Source organism: Marmota flaviventris, chromosome 8 (genome assembly GCF_047511675.1).
Source record: "Marmota flaviventris isolate mMarFla1 chromosome 8, mMarFla1.hap1, whole genome shotgun sequence".
NCBI classification, from domain to species: Eukaryota; Metazoa; Chordata; class Mammalia; order Rodentia; family Sciuridae; genus Marmota; species Marmota flaviventris.
Genome location: NC_092505.1, coordinates 37,199,788 through 37,219,077, shown reverse-complemented (window position 1 = coordinate 37,219,077; position 19,290 = coordinate 37,199,788). Strand labels below are relative to the sequence as shown.

The 19,290-nt window shown below is 33.4% G+C and overlaps 1 protein-coding gene across 2 annotated transcripts in view; it reads left to right on the top strand.

Annotated features, from left to right (window-relative positions):
* Vgll3 (vestigial like family member 3) overlaps positions 1-18,458 on the top strand; it is a 46,366-nt gene extending 27,908 nt beyond the window's left edge. For both annotated transcript variants that reach the window (XM_071615140.1, XM_071615139.1), the window contains exon 4: positions 14,114-18,458. In XM_071615140.1, coding sequence (XP_071471241.1) covers positions 14,114-14,157 — 44 coding nt within the window. In that variant the 3' untranslated portion in view covers positions 14,158-18,458. The remainder of the gene's footprint in view (positions 1-14,113) is intronic.
* Positions 18,459-19,290: the final 832 nt, after the last annotated feature.

Genomic DNA, 19,290 nt, shown 5'->3' with positions numbered 1-19,290 from the left:
TAAAGTGAAATCACATTAAGTAGATTTCTGAAAATTTATGGAGTAAAATACATTTAAAAACAAACCCTGGTTTACTCTGAATCTTGCAGTGTGAACATCTATCAGAAGGACCATGTTTACAAATGACAAAATTATAATGGAATTTAAGTGGGAATCATTATTGCTCAAAATAGATACGTAGTAGGGCTTGGGTGTAGCTCAGTGATACAGCATGTGCTTACCATGTGTGAGGTTCTGGGTTCAATACTCAGTACTAAAGCAAAATTCAAGAAAAGTTTTTTAAAGGTTACTATAGAACATATAGTGTTTCATTTGTAATAGGTTAAACTCCTTCACTGGTTAAGATCATGGTAATCAGTGCTATAAGAATGCTTTGCAATGAAATCCATTAGTAGAAACATAAATATATTTGATTTATTAAACACAGGAAACAGTAAAGCAGGACAAGAAACAGCTGATATACAACAGCAGTAAATGGAGAATGGTTTCTCTGCATAAAAGACCAGTAGATGTCTAGTTTGACATTGCTTTTTCATCCACCCTGTGAATTGTTATCTCTAGATAATATCCTGAGAGCCATGCATTTTTTTGTAGCTGGTCTGATGCTAACAAACCTGGATCAAAAAGATTGTCATTGAAAGTTCCCAAAATAAAATAACCTTGCTAAATTCTTCCAAAAGCTTTTAAAAATATTACTAATTTTGTAATTTAATTGGACTATTAAAAGGTTTAAAATTATGGAGCTTCATATCCAATCACTGCTGGGAGATAATTTCTCTTTTTAAACATTTTCATTTATAAGGAAAGACTAAAGAAAATCATGAGTTACTTAAGATGCTAGAATATTCATTAATATCACTATGCTCCAATTCCAAACTTTATCATGAAAGAGGGATGTAGTAAGTTTGGAGAGGAATTATCAGAGATCCACAATAATAATTTAGAGGGTACTCTAGGTAATATTAAAATATCATGGCCCTATGATACTTTTAACTCTAGGGAAGAGAAGGCATCAAAGTAACAAATATTATGTAGATGCTTCATTAAAATAATTTCTCCTTTTCACTTCACCTCTTCCTATGGAACATGTATTAGACCCCCATGGCTAATACATTTGTAAAAGGTGGCTGAATTGTAAACAAACATCTATTCCTACTCTCGAAAATATTATTAACTTTTATCAGTGATTATGAAATTATGAAATCTTATTTATTGTATATTCAGAAGTTATTTCTGAATATTTTATTTCAGCAGATAGAAAAATTAAATAGCATATCCATACAGAATCCAGTGTTAGACAGTAATTCTCAATGGCAGTAATGCTGTTCAGTAAAGATTTACAGAATTTTGAATACCTACATTGAACGTGTTATTTCAGTAAGGAAAGTTAAAGTGTCATAAAGCAATAGTCACAGATTAATATATATATATATATATATATATATATATATATATATATATATATTAGGCAGACATTTGTGAACTAATGGAAATACTTTCTTCTTTGGACCTTTGTAATTTTTAAGTTTTTTTTTTTTTTTGTGTGTGTGTGTGTGTGTTTTGATAACAATAAGGGTTGCATAGTAATCAACAACTGATTGCTTCACCCTTTCTACAAAGCTCCCCCTGCCTGTATATCATAAACCTATTTTCACTGAGGGAAAAAAAAAAAAACAACTATCACACATGTGATAAAATATTTATACACTCTTGAATGGTGTTAGTTGACTAGGGCACATGTCCAGAATGACAATTTCATGACCAGAAGAGTAATGGAAACCATGTTTGAGAAGCATGCAAAATGCCAGGAGATCCCAGCCAGATAGTGAGATGTGCATGAAAAGCAACTGGGTGGTGAATCAGAGGGGAGAAATGCATTCCAGAGCCCTGCTGTCAGTTTCAAGTATCCATGGCTGAATTTTGCTGGACTTTAATAAAATTCCCCTGTTCTCCCAGAGCCATATAGACATCATGCCTGTGCTCTTACCTGGGCCTTTCACCATAGAATAGTGCGATAATGTCATGATGCCCAATCCATGGGAATTTGCCTCAGAGATCCTTCTCTTGCTTGATAGGACAAGTTCAGGAGCCTTCTGAGAGCATTATGAATGTTTTAGGATGAATTTGTATAGTAATGCAAATAATTGTGAGTGTATAAATTTGAATCCTTGTATAAGATATCTTGGTTAAGGGAAAATTCTATTTTCCACCTATATTCTTGGTAGGAAACTAAAGAGTTGTAACCTTTAAAAAAGTAGCCTAGAAAATGAATTAACATCAAAAGTACTCATAAGCTTTGGCTCCACATTTTAATCCCTGAGTCTTCTACACATAAATGCGAGCATTTAAGGATGTTTGAATAAAAAAAAATGTTTAGTAATAATGTTCATAATAAGACTAGATAAGACTAGAATTCAGTGACTGTCACCAAGAGGAGAATCTATGAGTGAATTATGTTCCATGTGGAATTGCTGACTGGAAAAAATTGCAGGAAAAAAATGTATATATATGTATGTATATGCATATGTATATGTATACATATGTATGTATATGTATAAGAACATATATACATATATATATATATATATATATATATACATATACATATATTTGTGTATATATATGCTTTCCTGATTATATATATGTATATATATAAATATATATACACACACACACACACATACATATATATCTCCTTTCTTTTTTTTCTTTAAAATCCAGAATGTGTTGGTCTGTGTGATGTGTTCATGTACATGTAATTTAATGAAAGCAGAGAAAAGTAGTTTGTCAAATCATGTTTACTTTTGGGGCTGCAATATTGGGCTCACTAATAAGAGTTTGAGGAGAATGAAAGAAGGAAAGTCCAGAAAGAAGGAAAAAAATTATATAAGTACATCTGTGATCATATATATATATAATTTTTTTTTTTAATCTGAGCAGGGCCTCATGCATGACTGACTAGCACTCTACCACTGAGCTCTATACCCTCCTTAGTCTCCAAGAAAGAGGTGAACAAGGAGGAATAGAAAAGAGAAAGAGATTAATTTCTCCCCAATCACTTAGTGAATCTTAAAAAAATAATGGTAAGTGCAGGGATTTTTAGTTTTTACAGAGATGTAGCAATGTGTGTCCAGATATATGCACAGGAAAAAAAGCAAAAAGATTCTGGGACCCATATCACCACTTCATAGCTGTATCATGTTGAGCAAGTCTCATAACCTCTTAGCTCCTCCTTTTCCCTGGATTCAAAACAGTAATTATACTTTCTGACATGACCCAGCTAAAAGATTGCAATAAACCCATACACATGGTTGTGTTTTCCAGATGTTGACAAGTAAAACAAATGAAAGTTCTTGTGATTTTTGATAAATATGGTGCATTTTAAACAGAAAAAAGAAAATTACACTGGAGGTGTGAAGCATCAGGAATAATTTATATGCAAGCTTTAAATACCTGTTTTGTGTTTTGATTGCATCTAACTTAGTTTCTGTTCTTGACTATAAGTTGTGATATTTGTTGAAGCCAAATTTCTCAGTAGTGGTATTCACTGGTTGGCTATACAGTGAATACTGGGTGCTTTTTTTTTTTTTTACTGGTTAGGCACATAATGGTAAAGTGTGGTCAAGAATGAAAAATAAAACATGTATACATACATACATACATATATATGATAACAATTACCATTTTATGTATTTCCAAGACATTTTTGAACATATTTCTCTCTTTTTAGAGCACTCTGTCACATGGAAGGAGAGGGGAATAAAAAAAAAAAAACACCATCCCATTGTGCCTATGTATTGTCAAGGCATTCATCCTTTCACTCAGATGGATCAAAAAGAAATTTTAGGTGCAGAAAAGAAAGTCAGACTAGAAATTAGACTCCACAAGACTCCATTAATACCTGTTAATTTTTCAAAGTTGTGAAAGATTTAGTGCATCCTCTATTTTTGCATTAATTTTGATTAATGCTAATGTGAATGAGATTCAAAACATGTTTACTGTATCAGTTGCTGTGTAAATTGGATAGAATCTCTTGCTTTCTTAATTGCTTTCTCAAAAACAGTGAAATTAAGCAATACTGTTATCTTTTAACTGTTTTCTTTAAAATTTATTTTTATTAAGTAATTATATAAACTTATGGGACACAGTATAATATATAAAAATGTATATAAAATATTTATTGGTGAATAGGGTAATTAGCATTTTCATCTTATTTAATTATGTTTAGAGCCTTCTTGACAGATTTCTTAAAGGAGTTGTCATTCGCTAGCTATATTAGAAGTTGGGGCCTTTTAAAATGATACCACGGCTTCCTAAAAGAAACTGATTCTTTGTGTGTGGCGAGGGGCAGCTGTAGAGGTTTAAAACGCTCTTAGATAGTTTTGGTATGGCCCTTAAAGGTGGAAAACCACACAAACCTTTGGAATGTCTGTTTTCAGGGGTTAGGGTCTTTCTGTACCAGCAAATCATCTTTTCACTAGTGCTCTGCTATTTTTTCCCATCTCATATAGAGAATCTTCCAAAAGAACAGCTTGAATGAAGAGCTCTGTTTCAGAATTTGTTCCCAATTTTGCATCAATTTTCAAATAGGCTGCAAAGATTACATACAAGAATTCCACATGGCCTGAAAAACTTACAGATATTCTTTATTCTCTTTCAGGCCACCTAACATTTCTCTTATTATTCTAGTTATCAACAATATAAGGTTTCACAAACAGTTGTCTGTAGCCAACATGTTCCAAATTCCTTGGCAAAAAGATGACCAAAAAAAAAAAAAAAGGTCTTGCAAAGACTGGTGAGATGCAAAATATGCCATTGGATCCAGCTTGATATACTGGAGAATTAAATTCATAAATTTTGTTTGACCACAGGCATGTGTTCTAATGCTTATTTTCATGCTGGCTTTGCTCGTGCTATATCAGGTGATGCTTAGCTTATTCATAATCATTGAAGTCCGATTCATATTTGCTAGGATTGAACAAACTCTTCTGGAAATTGTCAGAGAGTAATCTTGTGTTCATGTCACACAGAAATGAGAAAAAAATTTAACCATGTCAGAGCAGGAATTGAGATATAAAACATAACTCATTCTTACTGAATTTTTTTACAATAAACGTTGCTTTAATAAAGAGACTGTTTTTTTTTCCTTTTATTGATAATGGGGATTGAACTCAGAGCCACTCTCCCCTGAGCTACATCTCCAGTCCTTTGCACTTTTTAAATTTTAAGGCATGGTCTTTCTACATTGCCAAGGCTAGTCTCGAACTTGTGATTCTCCTGCCTTAGCTTCCTGAGTCACTGGGATTAGAGAAAGTGATTATTTAAACCAAATGCACATTTAAAAGATGTTTGTATTCCAGCAGTTCTGAAGTAATTTTTAAAATTGTGAAGTTTTAAAATATTTGATACTCCTAGATACTGTGTTTCCTGTGTGGTTATTGTATCCCTAATGATATTTTTGTGGATCCTGATTAGCTTTTCCTCTGGTTGGATTATCTATTTTCTGAATCGTAAAGCTGTCACTGCATAACCCAGAAACCTCTTTAAAGATGCATGTTTGGCTGCATTTGTTATCCAACAGATGTCTGAATAGTTAGAATCTCTTGAGAATATTATAACTTGTGGTTTCAGTTACAATAAGTGATCCAAACTTTTTTTTTTTTTTTTTTTTTTGTCTTGCTCCTCTCTGTTCTGGGAGAAAGTCTGTAGAAGAAATTACAAAGAGTATTCTATTTCACTCTTTCCCATTCCCTTCTTTCTTCATTCTTTGTCTTCAACGTTTCTTTGTATCTGCTTTTGAAGTTGAGGTCACTGAATTGGTAAATAATTGCATTCCATATTGTGTCTCATGATCCTCAGACTCTATCACCTAAGAGGTTATCAATAAAATTTGAGCCTGGTAAATTGCCACAATGATTAAAAACCACCTCACTCTGTGATTTATGTTTTATGTTTGTCCACAAGTTCAGTTTTCAAGTGACTTCTTCAGATTGGTAACTCCATATCATGATGCCTTAAATACTCACTAGTTTACCTTCCAGCTGCACATTTTAACATGGGCCAGTCTGAGGAAGCAGCTGATACTTAAAGGCGAAGGCTAGAGATTTTGTGCTGAGAAAGGCTCATGGTTTGAAGGAAGGAAGGTTCTGAGAGGAGAGACAGATGGCAGAGGCTTGCTGTCTAGATCTAGAAAAACAAGAGCTAGTGGAAAACACCTGGGCAGTGAAGAGCTTGTCACCTGTAATGCTTGCCTCAGGTATGCAGGTGCCCCACTTCCAATGACACTGTAAATTATGGTCTACTGGTAACATCAAGTTTTCTGGGGTTTACATTTCTACTCCTCTTTTGAATTTGAGTTTAAAGACATTTTGACAAGTTCAGACAGTTTTCACCTGATTGTTTCTGACAGTACTACTACGTGGAGATATTTAGTGGATTTTAAATGTGCCTCGAGAAAATCTCTCTATGGATAGAAAAATGTCTTTCTGCTAGAAAGTTATGCAATCACAACTGGGAGTCTTTTATTAATATTTTGGTGTGCAAGAGTTATAATCATAAGAAAGTCATTATCATTAAAATGTCTAATAAATAAATTTTATCTTTGATCTGGTCCAAGAGGAATACATCTTATTTTTGATGACCTTAAAAGGAATTATTGTCCATCATTTACAAATTAAATATTAAGATACATTACTAAAAAGGCAAAAAATATTTGTAATACATGAGAAAAATTTTTTCACATACCTAATATACAAAACAAAACAAAACAAAACAAAACACTTAGAAGCCAGTGAACAAATTGCTTTTTAAAAAGCCCCCCAAAATTGGCCAAAGATAAAGTACAGAGAAGAAACACATAATGTCTTATCTTCACTAATTGTGAACGAAATCCAAGTGGAAACAATTATATATTTTATATAAATCATAAGTAGTAGCAAAAAAGTAGAAATATAGGTACAAACACACATTGAGCTTGTACTTAGACTGATTGTCCTCAGGCTCAGACACAAATGCAGTTGTAGGATCATTTACAAATATATAGATTAAAAGGTCGAATGTTTTCTCTAATATGCAGAACCTAATCCAAAATGGTGGATGGGGTATATAGAAGAAAGATCAGTGGAATAGATCAGGGTACTGAAGGGAAGGGAGGAAGGATGGAATAGAACCACAATGGAATGAATATGACCTAACTTTTCTATGTACATATATTAATATACCACAGTGAATCTCTCCATCATATACATTCACAGGACACTAATAAAAAGAACTATAAATTAATAACAGATCAGTAGAGTTTAGGAAGGGGAACAGAAGGGAAGGAGGAGAGAGGAAGAGGAAGTACTGGGGACTGAATTAGAGCAAATTATATTCCATGCCTTTATAATTGTGTTAAAATGAATACTAATGCTATGTATAACTAAGAATATTAATGTTATGTATAACTAAGAAGAACCAATAAACAAGTATGTATGCTTGGATTCAGCAATGATACAAATATATTCTACAGAATTTATAACTACTAAAATATTCACATAAGTGATAAATGTGTGTGTGTGTGTATATATATACACACACACACACACCTGTATATAAATACACACTTGTATATGTGTATATGGGTGTATTCAAATGATGTATTGCTATGGAAAATTGAGAAATGACATACTGTGGAGTAAATACTGTGACGCTTTCAGAAGGATAGGGTGAGCTGTGCATACTGAAATGTGATGGTTTTCCAAGATAATATTGCTGGTGAAATAAGCTGCAGCACAATGTAACTGGTGGCGTGTGTACATAGATCCAAAATATATTCAGCATGTTGTCTGATTACAAGGGGATATTATGTAGAGTTTTTCTTTTATAAATACTATTTATATTGAATTTTTAAACTAGAATTTTATGATGTTTTAAGATTCAAAAAACAAAGATGTTTTAAAAACATTTAAAGAATATTTCCATGGTGGGTGAACCTGATCTGTTTTGACAGTCACCTACAATAAAATCATAGTTGCCAAAGTGGACAACTTTTTTTTTCCTATATTTTTTGCCTGTAAGTTGATAGTAGGGTGCTATGCTCACATAGGTCTTAATTAGAAATTCTTAGTTTGAACTTAAATTGATTGTCCTCCGGCTGAGACACAAGTGCAGTTATAGGATCATTTACAAAGATAATTTAATAAAGTTATAGAAAATAGCATGACTGTTTCTTGCATGTCTTTGTGATCATTTGTCACTGTGTCAATATGAGCTATCAGGTTGCTGGTGAAGGTTGGCTATCTTAATGCAGTATCCAACACAGTGTTGTATTTATTTAAGTTTGCACTAAGTATGACTTACCTTTACTAAAGCATGGGTAAAATAGGGGATTCATTTTGCTAAAATACAGGAAAAGAATTACCATCTTATCATTCTAATGGCAAGCATTCTTTTCTAAGTGAAATATAGACTTGTAATATCTACAACCTGAAAGTTGATATTTATTCATTTAAATGCTTTTTTCACTTTTAGGTCATGGAATGTTCTACCCACACTCCCAGAGTTTATGTTCCTATTTCTCTTCTATTTTTATCAACAGTGTGTTTCCCATTTTATGGTTACTTCTTTTATCTCCAGCAATAAAAATAATTGGAAGCACATTCAACGTAAAGAGCTGTGGTCAAGTGTGTTGTCAAGTTATTATGCTTCCTTAGAAGTAGAACATGTTTCTCTAGTGGAATGTGACGCTGACAATCAAGATAGTCCCCACAACCCAGTTGTGCAGAGGTGCAACTTTTTCAGTTACCTAATTGGTTGTTTCTATTTAATTGCAGATAATTTCGATTTATTTATTCTGATTATTATTGGTCCAATCTGGTGATATCTCCATTGCTCTCCGTTCAAAAACAACTCCCATTTACAGCTGAAACCTCTTCTCAAATTATTTCTTTGCGCTTTCCCTGTGGTTGCCTCTGTATTTCTAGGAAGTTATTAGATTGAAAAGTTTGTCAACTAATAGGTTGCTGTTTACTTCTGGGTGTGGTCATTTCATTTCTATTCTGATCCTGTTTCTTGATCTACCTCCTGAAGTCCTTCATCTGATTCTCTGTGCACTCTCTGTACTGTGTCTCCCCCTATTAAACTTGGTGGTGAGTTCAGTTTCCTTGTGTTTGTGATCCCTTCAAAATGTTCCTCTGATGTGGTCTGAGCCCTTTCTTATGCTTTAGGGTACTTATGGAAACCATCCACAAGCCCGCCATCATTCCCTCTGCGCCAGTTTCTGTACCCTTCTTGCTTAGGGGTACGTGAAAACTTTAGGATGTATTCACAAAACTCTAGGAGTTGGAAACTGAAGAGCAGGAAGTTTCCAAGCTTTTCATACTTAGACACAACCTGTTGCTATTCTCTATCCTTATTCCTATAGCCTTTTGCAAATCTGTGAAGATGCACCCTCCTAAAATCATAATGAGCTTATGAATTTTCCTGTTCCCAATAACGGTGACTTGTTATTTGTCATCAATTTTATAATCTGGATATTTGTGTCTCCTCCTAAATTCACATGTTAATATTCTGTCCCTTATGGCTATGGTATTAGACCTTTGGGGGGTGAGTGGGCTTCTGGGAAACAGCCCTCAGAAATGGGATCAGTGTCCTTATAAAGAGGCCTCTGAGAAACTCCAAACCCTTTCTACATTGTTGAGGACACACTGAGAAAATGCCTTCTTTGAAGAGTCCAGAGAGTCCTCTACCAGATATTGTGTCTCTAGGTGCCTCAGATCTTAGATTTCCTAGACTCCAGAGTTATGATGAATAAATTTCTGTTGTTTATAAGCTACACAGTTTATGTATAGTGATTTGTTTTAGCAGCATGAACAGACTGACTCAGATTTTCTAAATTTTGAAAGGAAATAAAATTTTGAACCTCTTCTTTGACCAAGATTTCTCTCTTGTCCCTAATTTTCCCAAGTATCTTTTCTTGTGTCTACTTTTTTCTTCCTTTCCTTCTCTGTTGGTCAGGTGGTAGTGCTGGTGGTATTAGAGTTGAAGTGAGGACATGCATCTATGAGCTTTCATTTTCTCTCAGGCTTTTCTGTAAACTGAACTTCAGATTCAGGCTCTGAAGCCAACAATTTGATGTCTTTGTTCCCTAGTTTATTTCTGACAAATACCTCAGGAGTCAAATAAATGACCACTCTATGTTTTAAAAATTCACAATGGTGAAGTCTGATGGTGGTAGTGGGAAGAGTGGTCACATTAAATAAAAACACATAGAAAAACACATCCGTTGATATGGCATATTCCATTATATCACTGAAGAGACCTTTATCTGAAGCATAATGCATTACTGTGTATCGTTTATTGCATCTTGGGAAAAAAAGTCACATGTTTAGCTGTTGCAAAATCACTGAGACCTATTTTGTTAATTCCTATATCAATTCTATTAAATGAGGGTGTTTCTAAACAGTGCAAAAGAAATAATAAAAAAAAAAAAAAACAGCAACAACAAAAAAACAGACTGACTTTTCCTTGAATTGATTCTGGAGAAGTTTCTTATTTGGAGAGTGGAGAGGATTAGGACAATGCCACAGCCCACAGCCAACATATACATATAGGTGAGCATATATGTTGTGATTAGGGCTGCTGACACTGACATCAAACACCTCTTTTAAAATTCTCCCTTCCCACCTAATAGTTGCATAACTTCTCTTAGTTTCAAAATTCTCATAGATAAAGTGAATATTATCCCAGCATTGTTGGGAACATTGAAAGAGTCATTTCATGTAAAGCAATTAGTTCAGCACCAGGCATATTCAGGCCCTAAGAAAGTGTCCGTTAACATCATTTTTATGTTGTTTATTTTCTCTTCTAGATATCTCACAGGCTAAAACAATAAAATTAAAACTGAATTACCATAAAAGAAAGTAAGCATAGTTGATTTCAAGTAGCTAGTAGTCTCAGGAAGTGGTGTGAACTCCTTCCATGGAGGCTTGAGTTAAGAAGTAAAAAGGCAGCAAAATCCTAAATAGGAGCAAAACTGGTGAAAGAGTGGCTGCTGTTGTGGCAAGAACATTTTGGGAAATCCCAAATATATATGGACCACACAAAGATCATGGTTTAACAGTTTTGTCCCCTCCTTTCTCGGGAACGCTAAATGTACTGGCTAACCATTAAATATCTTGATCTACCCTTTGTGATTGTCTTTTAACTAGAAAAATTATAAACCCTGCTTATCTATTGCAACTTAGAAGGGTCTTTTGTTGGAGATTGCTCATTTTCTTGTGCATTACTTGTGCCTGTTTTGAAATTAAGATATGAATTCCTGGTAATTAAAGCAAAGTTTTTATTTATATCTCACCACAAAAGAAGCAGAACTCCAAGTATCTATTAGATATGTAGTAGCTTTGGGGCCACAGATGAATTGATTATTAAAGGTTTACAGTGCAGTATTGCAGAGATGTGGAAACAAAAACCAAAGAGATGAATTTATAATGAGAGGATGCCTTCTGTTATTCTGGTTGGAATATTCGGGGCTATCTTAAGTAATCCAATACTTGTGTATGGCAAAAAAACTAATGCAATTTTGAAGGAGTCATATGTCTTTGCAAAGCAAACCAGGGATAGCCTTTATTTAAAAAGAAAAAAGATAGTCAAACCACTTGATGATTACAATAATATTCATGACTTGCAGTGCTGACATCCTATAGATTGATGCAGTCTTCAAGTGTGGAAACACTGAGTCATACAGAAGATGAGACGTTTTAATAATGAAAAAAATATTTATGTAGTCAGCAGATTGTCAGTAAAGGTGGTTTAGATTATAAGAGTCACCCAACAGAGACTATGTCAGGTTGCAAATTATTCTAACCACAGAATCATTTGAAAATGAGTAAAGCAAACTTCGAGTGACTTGATACAACCCAGATCCTTTTATTTCTTCTTCTCCCTTCTTCTTTCATCCCCCTCTCTCTACTTTTGAAATTGGAAAAGTATTGATTATGCTTCTAAACATAATGCCAGTATGCCTAAGGGAAAAAAAATAAGGACGGTATCTTTTTTCTTTTTCTTTTTTGCATTTGGGATGTGTTGCCTTTTCTTTTCCCAGTGCACTAATTCGAAATAGAATGTAGACAGATTTGAAATTCTCTGTGTTGTCTCTTGATCTCATCTTTGCTGTTCCATTTTGTCTGACATCTGAAGGCTTGCATTCAAGGACTAATTGTGTCTGGTTTTGACTTATTTGATAAAATTCTTCTATAAATTGAGATACAAGGAATATTTTAGTAAAAGGTGAAAGATTTATATGATCTGAAGAGAAACCAGAGTAAGTTGGAGAATATCATACTAAGCAAAATACGCCAATCCCACAAAACTAAAGGCCGGATGTTTTCTCTAATATGCGGATGCTAATTCACAATAAGGTGGAGGCACTAGGGGAGAATAGCGTTACCTTAGATTAGATAGAGGGAAGTGATGAGAGGGAAGGGGAGAAGATGTAGGGCTAGGAAAAGATAGTAAAATGAAACAGACATTATTACTGTGTGTATATATGTGACTATATGACCAATATGATTCTGCAACATGTACACTCAGAAAAATGAGAAATTATATCCCATCTATGTATGATATATCAAAGTTCATACTGTCATGTATAACTAATTAAAACAAATATAAAAAATTAAAGAAGAAATATTTTAGTAACAATAAACCCCTAAAACCATACTGGGTCATTTAACTCTTTAATTTTTGATGTCCACCCAGATTTATAACAGTTTTGTGTTAAGAGTCAGGAGAATATCCTGAGACCCTCACACCCACATATCTGCAGTCAAATCCCATTCCTCCCCACTTGTTTGTAAGGCTTCCATTTAGATTTTGATATTTGATTCTAAAGGATTTAAGAGTATTTGGGGGGTCTTCACTCTTCCAAACAACATGCTTTAGATACAAAAATAAGGGGAATTGAAAAGGTGATAGATATGTTAACCAATTTGACTGTGGTAGGTATTTCACAGTATATATGTACATCAAAGCCTTGTGCTACATGCATGCCTTAAATATATACATCTGTACTTGTCAATTATAGTTCAATAAAGCTGGAAAGAAAAATGCAAAACAAAATCTAAATGACTTCAAGTGGATATAAGCTAGGGATGCTATGCTAATTGCTCCTATCAGATATCAGTCAGCTGCATTAAACTTACATCAGAGTCATATTTTCTGGTTTTATTCTTTGATAAACTTTCCAATTTGAGCTATAAGTTGAAATGAATCTATGTTCTCATATCTTCCTTTGGATACTGTTGTTTTTTTTTTTTTGTTTTGTTTTTCACTGACAATTCTAAACTCCATTTTAGCCATAATTTATTTATTTTGAGACTAGGAATTGAATCGAGGGTACTTAAACACAGAGCTACATCCCCAGTCCTTTTTTTGGGTAATTTTTATTTAGAGAGAGGATCTGGCTGAGTTGCTAAGAGCCTTATTAAGTTGCTGAGGCTGACTTTGAACTTGAGATCCTCCTACCTCAGCTCCCAAGTTGCTAGGATTACAAAATCTGTGCCATTGCTTTTAGTATAAATTCATATAAATCTGGCTTTTAGCTATAATTTATACTAAATTCATTGTGGAATATATTTCAAAACAATATAATTTGTTTTTCATTTTATTACTGAAGTATCATTTTTTGATAGTGACTAAACTGTTAAAATATTGCTAAATATACCCCAAAGTTTGGCTATCATTTTTTTCTTCAAAATATCAGTTCCTTTTGAAATTACAAATAAAATTATTGTTTATGTTTTTGGATATATTATTTACTCAACACCAGGAGAATTAAAAAACCATAGCTAATGTATCTGTCTATATATTTTATAATATATAATATATATTACTATACAATAATATGACACTTATATGACAAAATGACACTTATATAGAATTTTTGTCACATATTGTGTTGGTATGCCTTTTGAAAATTGTGAATAGAAGCCCAGGATTTTCTTAGAGACTAGGTTGTCCTGAGGTCATTTCTCACAGCTGCCTGTATTCTTTTTGGCTTTTATATCCAGTGCATTGCAGGTTGTGCACATTTTTGAGTACAGTGAGTATTCATATCCACATTCTTCTTTTCTAGGTCTGCAGCATCAAGATAAAAGCAAGGAATCACCCTGGTACTGAAGCATCCAGTGTTAGCAAGTCAGGCTGCAGCCTGAATCCAAAGGCCCATTGGAAAAAGAAGCCATTGGGAATTCCATTCCGCAATGGGACACAAGAAACGTGGAAGGAGAAGCGGAAGTGGCAGGCAGTTTACTTTGGTTTTGAACCTTTTCTGGAGAAAGCAGAGTGGGTCCTAGTCATTGAAGAAAAGCAGTTTTAATTTTTCCCTCATCTGAGCCTTTGTCAACTGTGCAACTCTTCCTTACTTTCTTGCTTTTACCAGTACTTGGGATAGTTTTTGTGTCATTTTTTTTTTCCAACTGGCCACCTTGTCAGGAAAAGATGAACCACAAATGAAAATGTTCATTCTTTCAGGAATACAATTTTGTAGTTCTGTGTGCATCTATTTTTGTAGAAATACAGAAAGTTTGGTTTAGCATTGATGGGCTATTTTGGGGGGATGTATGTTTTTTTAATATTGTAACAATTGTTGAGTTCTGTTTAAAGAACTTGATCTCAGAGAAGCACTGGCAAAAATGTTTAAATGCTTATCTTTCAAATGTGTGTGATATGTTCCTGTCTGTGCTTTCTAGGTTACCTCAAGTGTTCAGTATTTTCTCCTTTCAACAAAAGTAGCTATACCACAGCCAAACCAATGCAGTATTGTTTTTACATTAAACCTCAGTGAAGATTTAATTCCATGCTAGCTCACTTAGTTTTGAGTGATATATATAACTTGGAAAGGGAGATTTTTTTTTTTTTTTTGGTCAGGGGGTGGAGCACACTAAAGAAAGAGTATTTCATTACTTTGATTTCTCCCAAAGAGTCCTTAGAAGTTGACTAAGAAGAAAGTTTGCACAAACTTTCAGTTAGATGGAAAGTTTACCTATAGTACACTCCTCTTTTTAGTCCATCCAACTTTGATAAATCAAACCAGAGTTTTAATACAACTACTTATACTGGGATAAAATACATTTAACCATGAGATCTGTATGTGCCAGTGACTTATTTTCTGTGTTTCTTATTACTCATTAGTTGCAATTTCAAAAGTTATTTTTAAGTGATTTTTTTTCCTGGAGTTTGAAGGAATAATATCTAGAAAGATACTAGATATATCACAAAGCCCTGTCTATTTCTGATCATGCCACTCATCATTGCAAATTGGAAAAAAATCTATATGCAATATTTTCAATAGCATTGTGCAAGCCATTTTTTATTATTGTTCAAATTTAGTTTTGTTTCAATCCTTTTAAAAATTTAGGACAAAATAAAATTTATATTGGGATTATTATGTTGATACCACAGTTACTGAAATTAGGCTAAAATTTTTAAATTTGAGGATTCAATTTGATGTGGCCCTCAGGATCTAACTAAAATTTTAAAGTAAAGATTATCATTATGACACTATTAGGGAAAGATTAGGATTAAGAAGTTGGAAGTTATTGATAATGTAAGGAATTTAAAGACAAAATTCTCTCCTCTTTTCAACTGCTTTCAGGGCTTCATATAAAAAGTCAATGTAATATAGGTGTTTTCATTTGATAAAAAGTTTCTCAAGTTTCTCCTATCTCTCTCTACCAACAAGAAATCACATTTTCAGTGAAGTGATACTAGCATCTTTAGTTGCATTTATAATATGTGTGAATAAACATTGACAACATGCTTAGGTAGACAGAGTTCTCATATGTAATTTTCAAATATTATCTTGGCTATGTTTTGTGCATTAGTCTTCTTTCCTGATGCATTCTTTGACTTGTAAACCTGTACACTCTTTTGTATTTTCATCACTCCGTATTTTGCTTCTTCTCAACAATATACACAGTTTTACCAATGTGAAGTCCAAACTTGAAGAAACTTCCACTCACTTATAATATAAACTTCACTTTCCAGGGAAGTGGCTTGATTAAACTATGTACATTTTGACCTATAATTTGATTTGATGCATTTTTTTTTTGTAATCTGCCAAATATGTGGAGCACACAGTTTGACGAATCTATACAATTTATTTTGTCTTGAGTTCTCTGAGTTTTCAAAAACAAGCATTCAATAGTTCCCATGGGATGACTCACTGGGGATTATTTATTTACCTCCTCTTCCCTTGGAATCTATTAACTTCCTTTGCAATTTCTCTTAGAACAGTGTCATACTTGAACTCATTCAGATCATTCAATTGGATTTTCTCAATTAAGAAGAGGGGAAAAAAGCATTAACTCTTTGCTTCTTTCCTTTGTCTCCATTGAATTGAGTTGAAAGAGTAACAACTGGCTTCATCCTGATTTTAGACTTTGTTCTATGTCCCTCTGTTAACTATGGACAAAACATTTCTTGGCTGTGGCGACCTGAGAAAATGAAGAACCCCAATTCTTTTTTACATAGGAAAATTTCCATCAATAAGCTATCTCATTGAGAACAGGATCAGGTATTGTTAGCACACTGCCACCAAATTTGAGTAGAAAGAGGCAGAGCCTACTTACAAATTCTCTTAATTGTTTGGCATCCCTTAGTCCTGCCATGTCACCATTACTACCAGAAGTTATAAAACAGGATAGTTTGTAATTTAGCACAATAATCTGAATTTCCTTTACATTTAAAATGCTATCATTTTCTAGGTCTGTTTTTCTCCCATCAAAATGCTGCAGTTGAACTTATAGGTTTCTAAATTACTTTACTGAAGGCTATCAGTGGTCTCCCTAACTTGACTTAGACCCTTGAATCTTTTACAAAGGATGCTCCACTGAAACTATCTAAAACTCCTAAGAAGTAAGTACTGGAAAATCTTCTCATTTATTCTCAATCTAATCTGTGCTTCCATCACTAAATTGCCAGGAGCTAAGAAACAACATAATGTTGGCAAGTTAGGATCCTAACAAGAGATGTGATGCTTCATTGTTAATTTGAAAAGAGACTGTGCAAACTTTTTAAAAACCAGTATGTTTTCTTAGATCAGCCACCCTCTCTTAACTGTCTGCTTTAATTTTTCTCTTACTCTTTGATCATAAGTTTATTTATATTATGCTAAGCAAAAATGGCCAAGATTGTTCAAAAAATGTACAAAATGAGAATTAGTGAATTGCAAATAATTAAGGAATTGATTTCTTTGACTTTATAACATTTGAAAAGAACTCTAGACACTGTTATAAATGATACCCTTAAGGTGGTCATTATTTATTATGCCAATAATGTTTGCCCGTTTTTATCCTGAGATTTGCAGAATATGTGACAGAATCTAGTCTTTGAGTTTCTGTCTGGCTTGACATTGTATTTGTAATTTAAAGTTGTAATCTCAACTGTATTTTAAGAAGCTACATTCTATTCCTCAGTGTCCTTTTGTTAAATAGTATTTGATGAATTAAGCCACTGGGAGCAGTGGCATTAAGTGGTGGAAAAGGAAAGTACACATGTTTGAGTTTTGAGTGGGAGATGAGTAGGGAACAGAATAAGTTAATGGAAGAAAGTTTGGATATTAGGCCATTCTTTGAATTCTGGCTTAGCCACAATGTAATGTGTGATTTGGGACTTCACTTATTTACCTCTTAAGTAAAATGGGATACTAATTCCTAACAGGCTGCAGAAGTGGTAAATCATACATATATAAAAATAAAAGCTGGCTCACATTATGTGCTCAACAAATGACAGCTTCCAAAAAATGTCCATGAGTTGAGTAATTAAGTCATTAAATTGACCGGCCAAATGTCCCTTATCTTTACTTTCCATATGCATTTCCGTGGCAACCAAATAGATACATGACTGCTTTTCTGAAGGCCCAACTTGGAGTTTTCTCACATATTTCAAAATGTTATTCATCTAGGGTCCCTATATATTGCTATCTCCAAAATTAAGAGGACAGTGACATTAAATCATGAAAGTTTATGTTTTTCAGTTATATTTTGAGTTTATTTGGCACCTGGAATAAGAACGTGTCATCTGAAGTTATCCAAGTTTTTCTTTTCTTTTTTTTTTTTTTTAATTTGCCTTGGAGGAAAAGTTGCAAAATATGGTGGAAAATATATCCCCCCATGAACTCATGAAAAGGAGGGGGAAAACAACCCTTTACAATCTCAGTCAGCAAATTTATTCTACTTGAGAAAAAAAGAAACAACTTTATTGGAAGCAGATGTTGACACTGTGTCAGTTATTGAAGATGGAAAGAGTTCACTCGAACCATTGCAGTTACAAAGGGTATTGATGGCAGTTAGAATCCCTGTGATGAATCTCCTTCACAGCTGACAGGACAGTAGAAACTATGGGACCAAAATGAAATCAGCCTGCCAATTTTAATGGACAGGACCATAAAGACTCAGATTTTTTTTTTCCTCCCAGCAGGATAAAAGATATATATATATATATATATATATATATATATATATATATATATATATATATATATATATCTTTCAGAAAATATAAGACTTGTGTGAGAGAGAAATTATAGTTTACTCTCTTGAAACATTGAAAGGCTTGAGAGCTCTTTCAATCCATTATCAAGGCATTAAAAATGTGGTTAAAATGTTTTTAGAAAAATTAGGATCATGTTTTGATCCAAAATTTATGTTGAAAATGAATATATAAGCTATAAAAGAGTTGGGTGACTTTGGTGATGGGGATATAAGTGGCATCTGCAAGGAAACCTCAATCTCAACAGCTTCAAAAGGTTAATGTCTTGGTTATGTGGTCATAGAGAGCGGTCAAAGAACAGATTTTTTTTAGAAGTTTGCATTAAGAGTTTTCTTTTAGTGGTTTCTGGGGATTTTAAACCTTTAGAGTAGCCATTATTGCTAAATGTCTTAATTTTCTTATTTCCGTTGTGCTTTTTTGTTTGCTTGAAAACTATTTTTATGATTTCAAATAATCAAACTAATATTCACTTGAAATCTCAAGATTAATTTGATTTAATAAATTTATGTAAATCTCTTAAAATTCCATGAAATTCTAATACATTTAAGTATCATTCACCAATTCCTTTGTCTAAGGACACCTTCTTGAAAAAGGCAGGTTATCATCAATTATCTTCCTTTTTAACAATTTCTGGACTACTAAATTTAGGTCTAAGAATAATTTTTTGAGAATACAAGACTCTTTAGTTAGTTGTTCGGTATATGCATAAGATGTGAAGTTTTCTATTGATCTCTTTATACTAATAGAGTTGTACATTTT